Source organism: Amblyomma americanum, chromosome 8, assembly GCF_052857255.1.
Source record: "Amblyomma americanum isolate KBUSLIRL-KWMA chromosome 8, ASM5285725v1, whole genome shotgun sequence".
Lineage (NCBI taxonomy): Eukaryota > Metazoa > Arthropoda > Arachnida > Ixodida > Ixodidae > Amblyomma > Amblyomma americanum.
This window is the reverse complement of record NC_135504.1, coordinates 83,258,621-83,276,418: the sequence shown is the minus strand read 5'-3', so window position 1 is coordinate 83,276,418 and position 17,798 is coordinate 83,258,621. Positions and strand designations below refer to the sequence as shown.

Below are 17,798 nucleotides of genomic sequence, written 5' to 3'. Positions count from 1 at the left end.
TGCTGTGTCCAGGTAAAAGGGAATCCTGGTGGCTGAGCCGATGCTGAGGGTTTGGACCTTTGAGGCCCTTCAGTGGAGGCAACACACCACTTTGGTCCCAGCTTCCTGTAGACGGCACCTCTGGCCTGACCCGACCGGGGAAAATCAGAAGTCGCCTTTTTTCCTATCCTCCCCTCCATCTTTCACCTATCTTCTTTCTCATTACTGTCCTGTCACTTCCTCGTTCTCAGTTTTTTCTTTGTTATAACGTTGTGTGGCGAACCAACAAGTTACACCATATTATGTTATAGTTGCGCTGTAGAGCTTGCTTGGGCAGGACTTGCTAGCAACTCCCTGTCCAATCGCATGTTGGGCTGGCTCTGTGGTGGGCGGCTGCAATCGCAGCTGACAAACAATTTTCTTTTATAGGTCTTTTCCTTCTAGAAATGATCGTTTTCACAAATAATGGCAAACCAATGTCACTGCACTGTTTCTGCAAAAAAAATCTTCCTCAGATACCACGTCATACAGAGTGAGGTACCAGAAAAGCAAGCTAGAATCATCTCTCCTTTTGTAGTTTCAAAATCTCTCACAGAATCATTGGGCCTTAGCTATGACAAAGCTGGCCAATGGCGATCTACAATTCTCCACACCAGAGACAAAGCAAAGCATTTCGAACTCTAAAACATAGTAACCTTTGTAGAAATACCTGTTTCCATTAGTGCACATAGATCCCTCAACACTGTCGAAGGTGTGATCTCAGAACAAGACTTTCTCACTCTGACTGATGCAGAAGTGCTGGATGGCCTGAAAGACCAAAATGCCGCAGATGTAATGTGCATTAAAATCAGAAAAGATGAAAATTCCAACAAAGCACTTAACTAGTTCTGACTTTTGCCTCCAGCCAACTCCGTGATACCATAGAAGTAGGTTATATGAAAACAGCAGTCTGACCATACATCCCCAATACTCGCTGGGGTTTCAATTCAGGCCAAAGCTTTGGCCATGGATCGCAGAGTTGTCGTGGCTGCCAAATCTGTGCCAAATGTGCATCTAATGAACACAAATCCGATGTCTGCAACACAGCACCAAAGTGCACTAACTGTGAAGGGACCCCCCCCCCCCCCCCCCCGCATATTCTAGGTCTTGCCATTCCTGGAAGAAAGAAAAGAAAATTATATCTTAAAACTAAAGAAAGCATAACATTCCAGGAAGCACAGAAACAATTTGCACAAACCCAGGGAACATTCTTATTTTATTCACAGTCGCCTGCAAGGCTTCTCCCAGTCAGCAGAGGCCTACAAACAGTACACCTGTGGGTTCTCCACGGTGGACCAGAGCCTCTAAGGAGGCGACGGACATAACACTGAGCTCACCTCCACTGCAGCGGTGGCGGAGCTCTCTTGACAGAAAAAAAGGAGAAATCCTAATAACTTGCCCCAAAGAAATAGGGAGCTAAGTTTTCAAAATACATACCCAAAAAATCATAATTGCATTCCTAATACACTGGAATTGTAGGGTATCATTTAATAACTTGAGCGATATAAAAGACGTCCTAGCCACATTCTAACCTGTGGCCTTATGTAGTCAAGAAACAAACTTGGGTCTCAAAAGCACAAATGTACTCAAGTAACAAAGTATTTTGCCGCAATCGAGAGAACGCAAGCTGGCTCTCAGGTGGTATTGCCATCATAGTAAAAAATGACATCCGAGCTCGTGAGCTTATACTAAAGCCAAAATTTGAACCTGTGGCAGCCACCCTGCTTACACACAAAACAATAACAGTGTGTTGTATATATATATATATATATATATATATATATATATATCTTGACCCTCATTTCATAGTAACAATGCAAGAATTAGAAGATCATTTATAGCAGATATACCACAGTCTTATCTGGTAGTTGACGGCTTTAATGCACATTCCTCCCTCTGGGGGAGTGGAAAAATGGACACCCGGGGACAAATTACAGAGGATTTTATTCTGAGCAAAAATATTTGTCTGTTGAACTCTGGTAAAACCACTTGCTGCTCTTCAGCCTCAGGAAAGATGAGCTGTTTAGATTTGTCGTTTAGTTTTCCGTCTGTTCTTAGCAATTTTAAACGGGATGTTATTGACAATCCATATGGCTCTGTTTAGCGTCCTTACTGGAAGTCATCCCAACAAAACCGCGACGTTGGAAGCTTCCTTTAGCCAACTGGCAACTCTTTAGAGCAGAAGCCACTTTAGAAAGAATAGTTTTAGAAAATCTTGACATCTACGAGATAAATAAAAAGTTCACTGATTGTATCTTAGCTGCTGCACACTTGGCTATTCCTAAGTCTTCGGGAATGGTACGGCAAAACCACAAAGTGTGGTGCACCCAAGAGAACCTCGTAAGTTTTAAAAAGGCAAGAGCTAAAGCTCAGTACGTGCATCGTTGTGCCGAGAAAGCATCATGGCAGAGTTATGTATCATCCATAAACAGTCGGATCACATTTAAAAAATGTGGGAGCAGTTCAGAAAGTTAAATGGCAGCTTCTCACCATTCATAGTTCCTCTTTTAACAACACCTGGCACACAAACAAATATAAGAAAACAGGCAGACATAGGGGAACAATTTGCTGCAGTTTCTAGTTTGTCACATATTATACCCAGTCATTTCTAAAATACAAAAATATATCTGAAATACAGGCTCCCAAGTGGAGGTGCTAACAAATAATACACTTAATTACCCTCCAGCAAATCAATAGAGCATTGTCTGCCGGCAGAAAAACTGCTCCAGGACCCGACCAGATACGCTATGAAATGCTGGCCAATCTTTCTCAGCCTTTCGTAGTGGCTCTTTTAAGCTTCTTTAACAAGGTTTGAGTATTGTGGAAAAGACTCAAAGCCAGGAAGACACCTAATATTGTTCCATTCCTTAAACCCGGGAAGCCACCAACTAAAAAAAGACAAAACTCCAACACTCTCGCGACTCCGGACCACCGTCGGCCACCACACGGCCAACCCGCCCGGCCGCCGCTCAAGCAACTCGCTTCTCTAACTCTGCGACCCCGGGACCACCACCGGCCGCACACGACCGATCTGTCCGGCTGCCACCGACCAACCACCCCGCTCTCTCCTTAGCGCGCGCACATCTAATTGTCCTCCCGCCAAAACTACACCCTCAGCCAATAGGTGACTTTCCCGCCACATTTCGGAAGCAACATACCACTACACAAAAGAAAAGCACACAATATAAAACACACGCCCTGCAACGCAAAAGAAAAGCACAAAATATCGAACACACGGCTCGCTGCAAGCTGCCCTGGCTAACTAGAAACACGCCACAACGAGGGGGGAGAAACCATTTATGACACATGCGTCCTGTTAGCCGCTCTGGCCTAGGGTGCCCGGATGCCCGCTCGCCTCCGGCGCTGGCCCATCGAGCAAGCTTCCGTGGTTAACGGGAAACATGCCACAACGAGGGTAAGAAAAAACCATTTACGACACATGCGTCCTGTTAGCCGCTCTGGCCTAGGCTGCCCGCTCGCCTCCGGCGCTGGCCCATCGAGCAAGCGGCCAAAAGCACGCAATATAAAACACACGCCCTGCAACGCAAAAGAAAAGCACAAAATATCGAACACACGGCTCGCTGCAAGCTGCCCTGGCTAACTAGAAATATGCCACAACGAGGGGGGAGAAACCATTTATGACACATGCGTCCTGTTAGCCTCTCTGGCCTAGGGTGCCCAGATGCCCGCTCGCCTCCGGCGCTGGCCCATCGAGCAAGCGGCCAAAAGCACGCAATATAAAACACACGCCCTGCAACGCAAAAGAAAAGCACAAAATATCGAACACACGGCTCGCTGCAAGCTGCCCTGGCTAACTAGAAACATGCCACAACGAGGGGGGAGAAACCATTTATGACACATGCGTCCTGTTAGCCTCTCTGGCCTAGGGTGCCCAGATGCCCGCTCGCCTCCGGCGCTGGCCCATCGAGCAAGCTTCCGTGGTTAACGGGAAAAATGCCACAACGAGGGTAAGAAAAACCATTTACGACACATGCGTCCTGTTAGCCGCTCTGGCCTAGGCTGCCCGCTCGCCTCCGGCGCTGGCCCATCGAGCAAGCGGCCGTGACTAACTAGAAACATGCCACAACGAGCGGAGAGAAACCCTTTACGACACACGCGTCTGATCGGACCATACCCCCTCGCTTAGGCCGAGGCTCCCGACACTCGCGCGCGACGCCGCCCTGAGAGCCTCTCCCTTTTGTCGGCGCGTTCCCCTGCTCCCCTTCGGTGGCCCTCCTCCCGCCTTACCACGACGTACGCCAGCTGCGTCGTGACAAAGTGCATCTCGCAGTTTGGACCAAATGTGATTTTTGATCTTGGAAAGTACAAACAAGCAAAAAAGAAAAGACTGCAGTTCATACTTGTCCAGTCAATACGCGAAAATACGTCTCTGCACATTTACAACTTGGAAATGCTTCCGCCTGAGAGCTGGAAATTGAAGACACCTTCCTGAAGAGCAATGCACCCAGAAATACAGAACTTGCACGCATGAAACTACATTTGCTCTACCATTCGCAGCTGCCCTAAGCGTATAAGCTGAATAGTTCATGAACAGTAGAGTCCGAACAAAAATTTGCACATATTATACAGAATCGCTCACCCCACCAGCTCAATCAACAGATTGTAGCTGCTGCGCAAAGTTCAGGCGCTCAGGCACAGAATTGAAGAAGAAAATCTTATACCTGCGTCGAACAGTGTGCGTCAGGCTTGTATCGATCGCCGCAAAGTTATGTGCGCTGCATGATTTTGAAGGCCCGCCTCGCCACTCAAACGTAGTGCGCGCTTTTCAAACAAGCGGCTACGAAGCGGTTCATCGCAGAAAATTATGAACGGCGCTCGAGCTATGTTTCATGCCGTGAAAATTAGATCGACGCCTGTGAGCCTTACCACTATATCCGCGCGTTTCACGAGACTCGACATACTTCCGCACAACGCGCCTGAACGAGCCTCCAACCAACCTTCGTTTATAAAAAAAAAAACTAAAATAAACTTTTTACTTCATAGTGGCCAGATGAGTATTTAGATCCCGCCAAACTTTTCACTGGCTGAGTGGTTGTTTGTAATGCATAACTTGTGTTAATAAGATTCATCACAAAACCTTCAGAAAATAATTACTAGATGCGTGATAGTTAACCAAAACTAATTCTGCATGCCTAAACTGCCTTATCGTTGCATAAACCGCTAAGCGCTTAAGCAGACGACAGCCTTTGCGAGCGGCAGTTACGGCGCAGTTGAGAGAGATATTTGCCGAGGCTTTCTTCCGTCGATTGAGATGGCGAGCGAGGACGACTTTACAGAAATTCGCGAGTATTTCACTGACGAAGTATGGAAGAGCCTCACGGAATACATGAAGACGCGGTACGCGAACATAAAAGAGAACTACGAGCTGATGGTGAAGCTGGGTGAGTGAACTCTTTTTACTGCCTTCCTTCGGAGCTGTTTGTTTCAAAATAGGTCTTGCTTCAGCAATTTTCCGTGAATAATACACCTCATGGCTACCAGAATGACGCAATTTTCAAACACAACAGCTGTGCATATTAGAAAATTGCATGATGCCCCTCGATTTGAAAATTTGAATGAATTTTGTGGCCAGGATTAACGGCTCACAGTCGTGCACACAAACAGGCTTCACTGACTGCTAGCATATATAAGAGGACATAGAAACAAAAAAGAATTGCCGGAAGCAGATATGACCCTTACCTGTATTTTTGCAGACCTGAAACCACCGCTTCCCGAATTTATGAAACCAAAACCGGCCCCAGCTATACCGGCTAAACCTCCAAAAAAGTCCAATTCCCGTAAGTATATAAAGAGCTGTCGCAGCGTTAAGTGCTGCGATAATTCTTTTTTATTATTTTTACTGCCACTTTCTTGCTTCATATGCTGAAGGAAAGATGCACGTCGTATCTGAGAGCGATATATCGGAGAGGTCCGCGACACTGTATACGCTTAGAATGAGTTTTGTTCGACCTTTAAAATAGATGTTGCAAAATATGTTCAACCAATATTTTGTTGGTATTGAGGAAGCAGCTTTTCAGATTGGACGGTCGCATAAGTTGTTAGTGTGAGCTGCTTCTTTCCATATGCATATCATAATAAATAGAGCGTGTTACGCAGTCAAACGCGCGCCGTAGAATATGCTTTTCTCAGCTAAACTAGGTGAGTTGTTCGAGCTCAAATTCCGCACAGAAAGGGCAGCAGGTCGGCAGAATTGTTGTATGCTACATTTGTTTTGGGGTACTTACCTGAATCGATAAAATAAAAAGTCGGATATTCGCATCGTCTGCGGCGACAACCATAAAAACTGGCCGTTATCTCAGGGACTGCTCTGGTGGCGCCATCTCGTTTGCCGGCTGTGTAGATTCGGCAAAGAATAGGGGTAGGGTGCTTTTGCGGGAGGTTTGAAGACGCTTTTTCAACTGCTTTAGCTGGCAGCACGGAGACTAAAACCTTTAGCAGTGGAAACTCTGCTGTTTGCGGCGACCAGAAAAGGTCACAAGCCCGCGGAGCCACTGGCGGCCTGGAAAGAAATTACCGCCGTTTCGGTCGAGACCTACTGAACTAGAGACCTGCACATTTGGCACTGCTCCAGCGCGCACGTTCCAGTTTAAGGCTTTTGCCGCTAGGAAACGTCAGCTACGGGCGGCCTGGCGCTACAATTAACCTTTTAAGCAAGAAGGCGTCAGTTATTTTACTTCAAGGATGTAATAGTTTTGTCATTTGTCTACGTTGTGAGTATTCATCATTCATCTATTGCATAGCAAAGGTGCCAGAAAGTCTCACGCCTGGAATGCGAGCAAACAAAATATTCACCGCTAGAATTTAAAGAAATGTCATATTTGCATTGTTCATTGCTAGCTTTAAAAATAATGAGACGGGACAAGTGCACAGGGAGGCAGTGAGAGGAGAGAAATCACTTGTCGAAAGCAGGCGATGATGAATATCATGACAAACGAACAGGTCAATTGAGCGCCCTAAACGGCCAAAAAGTTAACGAAAGTTGGCGCACGCAGTCCCATAGGACGCCGCCAAATGTGCAGGACTCTAGTTCCGTAGGTCTTGGTTTCGGTTGCCAAGGCAACCGGTCGAGCGTGTCGCCTCCGTTCAGCCGCGCGCGCCTGATTTCTATTGAGGGCACTCTCGCGCGCTTCTTTACCGCTGGTAGGCCAAGAGCAACTGGTGCTACGCTTCAAACATCTGAGGACAGACACCGACAAGAACTGTTGCTGTTTGACTTATGGGCGCAGAAATACAACGTCACGGCGTGCCCGCTGAACCAAACAGCCGTGCCGTCTGCTTGTCGTCTGCTTTCAGCGCGCGCCGCTGGAGAGAGCGCCGGTGCCGTCTGCCCGGGCGCTGCATTTTTTTTTTTTCGCCGCGGCTTCTACGACGCTCCGCATGGCGCCGCCACTGCATACGGCCCATGGAAGATGATGAAACGGCCCCGTCGGCGCATACAAGTGTGACCTCCGGTCCGTTCGATACGCCTACACTACTTGGAACTGGTTCTCGCGGTGCTGCACTTCGCCATTCGTTCCAGCGGTGCAAAATGGCGCCGCAGCACGACGCCATTCGTTTCAAAAAAAGTGCGTGTCTAGTTTAGGAAAGTGGAGCTGCAGCCGCCATGGAAGCAGACGACGGCTTGCTGGACGATGGCTTGCGCTTTGCGATAAACGACGGATATACTCAAATTATTCCACAGTGCCTCACACGGGCTTGCCGATTCTCATGGAAAGTGAGTGGCCACCCGAGAAGGCGGCGACGGAGGTGGGGACGGCGGCCCTCGCTGGCACCTCGCATCTCTCGACTATCGTGCTCCCGACGGACCCGTAACTGGCGTCTTTTCTTGCTACTAATAAACTTATATTAGTTCTCGAAGCCGGTTATGTTAACTAAAAAGTAAACACGTGCATGCAGCGCATGATGCACGTTGTTGCAACAACCACTTAGCATGCAAGTCGGCACGCGCGCACCTCAGTCGTGTTCAGTAAAAGAACACACGTGCGTTTCGCTTAGCTGCCGCGAGGTTCCATCGAGGCTGATTCATGGTAACACTTCGCTGCGATGTGCTGTTTGAAAATTCTTCACGCGGTTCGGGATGGTGGTGGTGGTAGTGGTTTTATTAAAAATAATAGTAAAAAGGAAGGAAAAGATTTTTGCTAGCCCCGGCATCTGCCATCGATACTGAAGCACCTGAGCTGGGGCAGCGGAAATAAAGGACAGCAGGCAGAATGGAGAAATGAAATGAAAGAGGTGAGGGGACAGGAATAGAGGACAGGGGGAGAAGTAATATGTACAAACTATTTACACAATAAGTAATGTGTCCAGGTTGTGCGCGTGATTAGTTCAGTTTAGAGGAATTAAATCACACACGCGCACAGCACTGTGTAGGTTACAACTGGAGTGGGGCGTCCAGTTATTAATCGTTCAAGGTAGAACTCGCGGAGCGTTCGGTCACTGCGTGTAACTACCTGACGGAGAAAAGACGGGACGTCAAGCCCGTGTGTTCGAGGAATGCACAGAGGCTCACCAAAGTTCGCTCACGAGTGCGCGCACTGTCCTGCGGCCACAATAGCGTCTTGATGGAGTCTGGTAGTATGCCCTGCGCCCTATAGGCCGCGAGCATATCGCGACGAGCATCGACGAACGCGGAGCAGCGAAGGAGCAGATGTTCTAGTGTTTCCACTGCACCGCATCCGTCACACACATCACTCATCGCGATTCCGTGCCGCACCCGTCGTTCCCCGGGCCACACGCAGCCAATGCGCGCGCGGAGGATCATTGCACGTTGCGACCGTGTAAGTGCGCGACAGCCGGTGACACTGTCGATGCGCTCACCTCCCGCGATGCGTGGGTCGGGGTGCTGCTTTCGGAGATGGTCGTGAATGGCCGCACGCACGTGCTCCAGCGCAAGGGGCAGATCGCTGGCAGGTAGTTGGTGTGCAGCGGTCGCGAGGTCGTCAGCTTCTTCGTTGCCGGCGATGCCGCAGTGACCGGGCACCCACTGTGCACGCACGGCACAACCTCTCTGCGCGAGGCGCTCGATACGCGAGCGAATTTCCCGCACTAGTGGGGTACCGCGGCCGTTAGATTGCAGGCGGCTGAGGGCGGCGCGGGAGTAGCACAGCAGAGCACTCCTGGGCGGCGGAGGGCCGAGGGTGAGCAGCAGGTCCAGCCCGAGCCGGATCCCCATCAACTCCGCCGTGGTGGAGGAGCCCAGGAAGGTTGCGTGTTGCTGGCTGTGCAGTCGCAGGGCGGGGATGGTGGCCGCCGCAGCAAGGGAGCAGCTGTCGCGGGCCACTGAGCCGTCGGTGTACACGAGGAGATGGTCCTGGAGCTCCTCGTGTATGACGGCTCTGGCCAGCTGCTGCACAGCGCAGAGGGGTGTGCTCCGCTTTCCCGCGATGCCGACGATCTCTCGCTGTACCTCCGAGGCAGCAGGCCAGGGCGCGCAGGAGCCGTAGGGGGGTGGGCCTTGGGTCAATTGCTCATACTCGAGCAGCGCCACGCCCATTCGTGAGCGCGGGTGCGAGCGCATACGCTGCAGCAGCGAGCCGCCGTCCGGTGCGCGGTGAAGCCGGTCGATGTGATTCAGTGCCCTGCGCGCTGCTTGGAGCTCAAGGGGCCACGCTCCTGCCTCGGCCAACGTTGCGGCGCACTGCGAGTTTTTGGGCAGGCCTAGGCACACGCGCAGGGACTTGCGGTGCTGAAGCTCGAGCGGGATGTTGGCGGCCGTTGATTTGGTGCGCCACGCTGCTAGCTGCAATTTGGTGGCGACGCCAAGGCTAGCAGACGACCAGGCCTGCACTCGACCATTCGTTTTGGAAGTAGGCAGCACTTGAACTGCTGGAACTGGCGCTGCACGCTCGCAGCACCGCCACGGAACTTTACAGAACTGCAGCAGGGAGTGCAGGCGGATCGAACGGACCTCTGATCTTTCTCCTTGGCTGGCAGCGCTCGGGCATCTAGCAGACGACGGAGAGGTGGTTACAGTAGCGGGAAGCGCGCGCGGCCGTTTTTATGTCGACTTGAAGGACCGCGGTTGTTCATAAGATGTTTTGCGCGATGCAGGCGCTTGTTTCGACTAGACCACGGTGCATATAGTCTGTGCCGCCTGCAATGACACCTTTTGCGATAGTGCTCGCTGTTTATCTATTTGTTTTGCTTACGTGTGTGTGATCGCAATTTGATCGTCTCACCACCTCGCAAGCACGAATGCTCGCTTCATAGTAAGATCGCATAGTTCTAATTCACAAAATATTTCGGCAGTTAATTTCGTGCGCCTGCCTGATATTGCGATGGTGTTCGCGGCCTTTCATGAGGGCGGCCGCAGATTGCAGCTCCAAGTACGCGCTCAGACGCGCGATTATATACATAATAATAATAATAATAATAATAATAATTGTTTTTTTGGGGGGGGAACGGAAATGGCGCAGTATATGTCTCATATATCGTTGGACACCTGAACCGCGCCGCAAGGGAAGGGATAAAGGAGGGAGTGAAAGAAGAAAGGAAGAATGAGGTCCCGTAGTGGAGGACTCCGGAATAATTTCTACCACCTGGGGACCTTTAACGTGCACTGACATCGCACAGCACACGGGCGCCTTAGCGTTTTGCCTCCATAAAAACGCAGCCGCCGCGGTCGGGTTCGAGCCCGGGAACTCCGGATCAGTAGCCGAGCGCCCTAGCCACTGAGACACCGCGGCGGGTCATATATGCATGTGCTGAACGTGTTTGGCGAGGTGTTAGTTGAGCGCGATAAGAGCGTGGTCTTCATTATGATCTGTGCAGTGGAAAGGCGGATATAGTTTGAGAAACGCTTGACTGATTGGAACATGTCCTCTATTGAAAGCCCTCACGAGCACATTGCTCGAGTCATACAGGCATATCCGATTGAGGAGAGTGCTCGATTCTGCCATCGCCGACTGTCGTACAGCTTGATGCTGGGACCTTCTGCCACAAACACTTAAAATATCTGAGAGGTACCCTACACATGCATCTCCTCACGGATGGCTCATTAAAGAGATAAAAAGAATTTCCCAGCGCGGATAATCACGCATGCATGCACACGGCGGTACGTGAGGCGCCGACACGCAAGGCCGGACTATTATTGCAGCGCCTTTCATTCAAGTGCCAGTCCTCTGCGGTAATGCTGTAGCACTACAGATACGACACGAAGCTAAATTTGCAGAGTACACCCGCCTGTTCTAGATGAAGGTTCAATCAGCTGATCGCTTTTGTCGCTCAATTATGCGTGCATTCCTTGCCGGCAGCAAAAGCCGGCGGCCGACAGACTGCAGCTGAGCGGAACCTATACCGATTATTTTCTGATTACAGCCCTCATGAATTCTCGAACGCAGAAATCGCAATGACGGCAGCGCAGAGTCAATCACCACGCGGGGCCGATCGTCTGCGGTCATATATACCAGTCATACTTCCTGCGTGGTAAACAAACACCGATAATCCGAGAGTACTGCGTGTCGTCTGATGAACAACGCACGGGCAGTATTTGCCTCCGACGTGGTGTCAACTGAAGACGTTAGACTGCGATTGCTCATCGCATGCTTTTGAGGATTTCTCGAAGCTCACACAGCAAGCACGCTGTGCACCGAAGGCCACGCTAGCGTTGTCGTCGCCAATGTGTACGGGTGCGAGCACGATCAGCTGTTGGTTCTGCAGTCTGCGGCAGCCCTCAATAACTTCGGGTCGCTGTTTTAGACCTCAAGCAGCCTATTAATTTCTGTCGTACGCGCGCCTAGCAACGACACACAGCAGAACGCGAATCCATGCAGAGCATCTGCCCTCCGTGATCCGTGTTTGGCTTGCCGCCGTGATTGCCGCTGGCTGGTTCCGGTGGCCGCCAGCCCATGTGAACATGATGCGCTTTCCTGTCAGGGCCGAACTTGCTGGCAGCCACGGGCTGCCAGGACGCTGTAAATCGAAGAGACCCAGTAATGATCACAAAGAAAAAAACATAGTTTGGCGAAAACTCCGCTAAATATAAACCCTTTCGCTAAAAAGCGCCTCCCACCCGACTTCTTTGCCAAATATCCACGACCGACAAATGAGATGGCGCTACCGGTGCAATCGCTGAGAAACGGCTAGTTTCGTTTCTTCGTTGCCGCAGGCGATGCGAATATCCGACTTTTTTATTGATCGATTCAGGCAATAACCCCAACCACATGCAGCATAAAACAATTCTATTGCCATTTCTGGGCGCGATTTGAGCTCGAACAACTCACCAGCTTATCTGAGGGAAGCTGTATACGGCACGCGTTTAATTGTGCAACAAGTCTGCATCATGTTGCAAAGCAACCTGTGTATTGGAGGCGCCGTAGTGGAGGGATCTGTATTGATTTAGACCACTTAACTAGCTATAGGTTATTTAACGTGCGGTGATATATGGCACAGAACATGTGTCTTGCACTTTGCCTCCATGAAAATGAAGGTGCGCTTTGATCGGGATTCGATCCCGCGTCCTTAATTGGGGCTTAGCAGCCGGGTGCCATCCACTGAGGGCCCCCAGCGGGTAAAATATAGAACAAAAGAAGCGCGCATCGCTGCGATAGGTATCGAACCCACGGCCTGCCCCTATACATGTCGCGTATGGTAGCCTCACCTCACCTACAATAATAATGGTAGTTTTAAAAAACTTCGGGCCTTCTTAACCACATTCAAATAAAATGCGATTGCACTGGAAAGTTGGCCCACCCCGAATTATTCCGAAGGATCCCCAAATTTTGAAAGTAAGCCCTCCCCATAAAATGAATTAAAGTGGATTAATGCGGATTAACGGGTTATATTAATTCTGATAGGTGGATTGGTGGGGATTTGAGAGCGGATTGATGTGCGAGGATGTGTCGCTATGATAATTCAGTGGAAAGTACTAGAAAATTGCCCAGATTTTCACACTTGGTGGTGCTGATGACGTAATGGCCCCCTCGACCAATCAGGGAATTACTCTACGGAGAAACCCGATGGTTTTTGCATGAGGACGACCTAATTTGGCATTAACAAATGGCACACACCGGCGTGCGCGCACACACACACACGCACGCGCGCACCCACCACACATACGCAATTACAAATACACGGCCACTGGGCAGGGTAAACCATGCCTTCGTTCATTGGCCTCTTGAATGAATGAGCTCCTTTGTGTGGATGGACTACTCTTCCAAGGAAATTTTTGCAGAGAAAAATGCGCGCACTGTTTTGCAAAAGTTGCGTGGAAATGCAGTCGATACGGTTCCTTTTCCGTCAGCAGAAGTTGCTGCACTAGTAAACCAATTCGGAGATTCTCGGTATGACTACACGCCCGGCACGTAGTACCTGTTTTAACTACGCCATGCCTAAATTAGTGAGGGAATTTATAATCAAAGGAGCCCTGAAACGCATTTAAGAGAGTACATGATCGCGCTCAATCACTACATTCCTTCGTCATGAACACCTCTGCCAAATAATGCACTTCTACATACAGCACAGAACCCACAAACCCGCGCGAAAGCTGGCGAGTCCTTTCCGGCGTCCTTTTTGTGCTCGCGCCCTTCTCCGTCACACGCGCCTGCGTAATTCTGTTCAGAGACAGCAGTTGGTTAGATTCTTTCAGGCGTCACGCAACTACCATGGCCGCGGCCAGTCAGCAGCGTCGCCCCGATGGGTCAGGAAGCTCCACCCCCTGGGGAATCCGCCTTTTTCATTTTCCTGTGCTGCCACCTCGCGTACAACGCTGGAAGCTCACTGGTAGGGTACTGCGCGCCCAACCCGGCCGGACTGAGTGCCGCTGCGGAGCACGTTTTGTTGGAATCTGTCAACGATGGCGTGTCCTGGGCAGCACCTGGCACCTGGAGGATTTCTAGGGTTGACTGATGGCTTGGTGCAAAGTCCGAGGCAGGCTGAACGCTGGAGATAGGATTGAGCGGACGCAGCTTGTCTGCGCTCCGTGGATTTCTCGTCCTGTGCGCGCAAGATCCATTCGCAGTTCCACATTTTTGTACGGATCAGACGTATAACGTCGAGGACTACTCGTGAATACGCTTTGATCCCAAGAAGTGACTTTCTTGGCATTATGCGGGACTTTAAAGCCCAAGCGAAAACGTGGGATCGCTAAGCCTCGCAAGCACTTCGGCACCGGGCTCGGCGTCCGTTGCCGCGTTCGGCCTGACCAGCGAGCAGCTACTCCGCTACGGCTTCGACGATGGATGTGGACCACACCCATGGCTACGACCCCGAGTCTGGAGGATTCGGAAGTGTTCCGAGCAGCAGCAAACAAGGCGAGGGGAACTTTGATAATTCACAGCCAGAACCTGGATGGAAGACGATATACCTCAGGGCAGGACAGCGTGCACAAGGGCACTGGGCTCCGAAGACATACGATGACGACCCGAAGTCACCAGCAGCGGATCCCACGAGCCGCAAAAGGCCCCCGAGACTGCCTGACCTCGACAAGTATGAATTTAAAGTGATTATCAAGCCGAAAGACCGTTTGGACCTAAAAATGTGGGGTGGGAGTGTACACCCACTTAACGTCGCATTCGAAAACGCGTTACGTGGCAAGACGCTACGCGCCAAACATTACATCAGAGTTATCGAAGAGCAAAACATCATCATCGCGGCAACTTCCCATGTCGAAGACGCCACAGTACTTGCGAAGATCGATCACATCAACCTAGACGGGAAAAAGTACCACCTCAATGCCTACGTGAGAACACCGCAAGACTCTCATGCAAAGGGGTGGTGCACGGGATTGACCCCAACGCATCAGACAGAGACCTAGAGAAAGACTTTTCCTCAGAAACCCACGAAATATTAGGCGTCCGAAGGCTCGGCAGATCTAACTCAGCGGTGATACTGTTCAGTGGATACAAAGTCCCTTTCTTTGTTACGTACGGGTGGATCGAGCGAAAATGTTTTCTTTATAGGAAAACTAGACCGTTTTGCGTACTGTGTGGCAGGGAAGGACATAGACCGGACGTCTGCCCCAGCCCAGCTGAATCGAAATGTGACTCGTGCGGCAAGCTGAATCCCGGGGAAGCTCACGATTGCACCCCAACTTGTGCGGCATGCCAGGGGAATCACCACACCTACTCAAGGGAATGCAAAGCAAAGTTTCTGGATCCCATCAATAAGCCTAGGAAACATCAACATTTCGATGATCAGGAAGAGAAACCGACAACCAGTGGCACCAGCAAGAGCTACGCGGCAGCTGTACGCACCAGCCGAAAATAGCAGTTCGACAAGAAGGAATCCAGAAGAGCGGCCTCCAATTCTACGTCTAGGTCCAGGTCAAGATCTAAGTCTAGTCAACGTCGCAACTCGTCAGGCCGATCCGGAACGGAAGAGTCAAGACATCATAAAGAGCAGGGGACCACCAGGTCGGTCTCCTTTGCACCTAAGGCGGATCCACCGGCACAGGAGACGCCACGCACCCGAGAACGCGGACCGTCTTCTGCGAAGCAAGAAGACTCAAGACACATCGTAAAGGTGGGCTATGCTGGGTTGCCTCCATCCCTCCCCGGAAACGCGATATCTAAGGAGTTTAACGACCTGAAAGCAGAAATTATTCAGCTAAAAGAACAGAACGAGGCGTTGCGAGCTGAACTTAAATTGGTCAGGCTGCAGTCACAAACAACTCACGACAAAACACCCGAAGCCCTGCCAAACTCACAGTCAGTTTATGAGCGCGTCATTGCAGAGCTGAGGGCTGACAGAGACGAGCAGAATAAAAAGTTCCTACAAGTTATTCAGATGGTCAAAAACGAGCTCGCAAACGAGTCCGCCAACACTAGGAAATACATAAACTCTGCCATTGCCACAGTCCGAGACGAATTCAAATCGAAACTCAACGAGTGCAACTTCAGAAATAGGAAATCCAAATATGCCGACAGGCACCCCTTCCAGAAGAGGACGAATAAGGACCATGGCACATAGGGGACAGGAAACAATTATTTGGCAATGGAATCGTCGGGGCTTTAAAAAGAAAAAAGCAAGCCTTCAATTTTTCATCGACACGTCGGAGGCGCCACCTGCTGTAATAGTACTTCAAGAAGCAAATACGGTCATCAGCATGAAGGGGCACAAAACTTTCCAAGACGAGCATAGCCTAGGAATACTTGTTCACAAGGAGTTTACCGCAACGCTGCAAGAACCGCTAACCGAAAATATCGAACATGCTTACATTGAAATTCTTCCCAAACACAGGGGAAAACGCAGCTTGCACATACTGAACGTGTACAGTCGTCCCAGGGACTCAAGTCGTCAGATAGCCACGCTATTTAATAATTTTATCAAGAGGGCAGGTAAGGACCCCCTCGTCATAGCCGGTGATTTCAATGCGCCCCACCAAGCATGGGGATATCACTTTAACAGCCCGAAAGGCAGGAGGATCCTTGAGATCGCTAACAGAAAAGGGCTCACAATCTTAACGGATCCCCTGCATCCCACCAGAGCGGGTAATAGCGTCAGCAGAGACACCTGTCCCGATCTCACGCTTGTGAAAAACTGCCTGCAGTCCACCTGGTCTAACACTGGCGAGTCCCTGGGCAGTGATCACTTCATCATATCCTGCACTGTTCAGGGAGTTAAATGTCGGAAACCATTTGGCAAGGCTAAGATTGTGAACTGGGACAAGTGGAGAGAGGAAGTCGCACGTCTCCCGGACGAAGATATCACAGATATTGAGGCATGGACAGCGCTGCAGATGAAAACCGTCGCCAGGCATTCTGCGACAGTGAACACCACGGAGGAAACTCCGGCAGTTGACCCGCACCTGTTACACCTGTGGGAAGCCAGGAGATCTCTGACAAGGAGGTGGAAAAGGCAAAAGTTCAATCGCAAGCTGAAGACCAAGATTGCAGAACTCACCAAAGAAGCGGATGACTACGCACATAACCTCGCTAACCAAAACTGGCTCAAGCTGTGTGATGAGCTCAACGGTAAAATGGACACGGCTAAAGCATGGGGACTCCTCAGATCCCTTATCGAGCCGAACTCAAACCGGAAAGAGCAAACAGACACGCTCTGTAACGCCTTGCACAGCTATAAAGGGGACAACGAAGCCCTCATTGCAGAACTTGCACGGAAATTCCTCGATCTGGGATCCTCGTACCCTCTCCCTGCGTACACAGGTGCACCCAATGAAGAGATGGACCAAGACGTAACGGTTGAGGAACTGAGGGCGGAGCTTGACGTCATGCGCAAGAACACCGCTCCTGGACCGGACCAGATAAACACCAAGATGCTCTTTAATATGGATGACATCTCTTTAAGAAAATTAGTGAAATACTTCAACACGCAGTGCTGGCACAAGGGCCAGATCCCCGACTCCTGGAAATTGGCTTTAGTGCGATTTATTCCCAAGCCCAATAAGCCATGCGATATTGATCATTTACGACCGATCTCCCTGACGTCGTGTCTGGGTAAACTGTTCGAGAGGGTCGTGAACGCCCGACTGAAGCGACTCCTGAGGAAGACTGATATCCTCCCTGACACGCTGTACGGGTTTAGACAAAAGCTGTCTACACAGGATATTCTCCTCCGTATCAGAGAGGATATTCTGGACAACCCCGGTAGATGTCAGGTCAAGGCCATCCTTGCGCTCGATTTAAAAGGGGCATTTGACAATGTCAACCACCAGGGAATACTGGATGAGCTTAACAGCGTCAACTGTGGTGACCGCACATATAATTACGTGAGGGACTTTCTCTCCAATAGAAAAGCGTCAATAAGTATTGGTGATCGGACCTCCTCTCCGTTCAATCTAGGTTCCAAGGGCACTCCGCAGG

At 50.4% G+C, this 17,798-nt stretch overlaps 2 protein-coding genes across 3 annotated transcripts in view; both read left to right on the top strand.

The window, feature by feature from the left end:
* LOC144101965 (uncharacterized) overlaps window positions 1–17,798 on the top strand; it is a 112,677-nt gene that overhangs the window by 61,404 nt on the left and 33,475 nt on the right. The window lies entirely within an intron of this gene.
* On the top strand, window positions 5,255–9,952 carry LOC144102559 (protein SSXA1-like). The gene is made up of 3 exons (XM_077635801.1): window positions 5,255–5,420; window positions 5,733–5,816; window positions 9,891–9,952. The coding sequence occupies exons 1-3, from the start codon at window positions 5,291–5,293 to the stop codon at window positions 9,950–9,952; spliced, it is 276 nt and encodes a 91-aa protein (XP_077491927.1). The 5' UTR covers window positions 5,255–5,290.

Excerpts from the sequence above, each read along its gene's own strand:
- LOC144102559 (XM_077635801.1), top strand. The coding sequence starts at position 5,291 with ATGGCGAGCGAGGACGACTTTACAGAAATTCGCGAGTATTTCACTGAC. Across the intron at positions 5,421-5,732 it reads CGAGCTGATGGTGAAGCTGG|ACCTGAAACCACCGCTTCCC; the intron begins GTGAGTGAACTC and ends GTATTTTTGCAG. Across the intron at positions 5,817-9,890 it reads TCCAAAAAAGTCCAATTCCC|CACCGCCACGGAACTTTACA; the intron begins GTAAGTATATAA and ends GCACGCTCGCAG.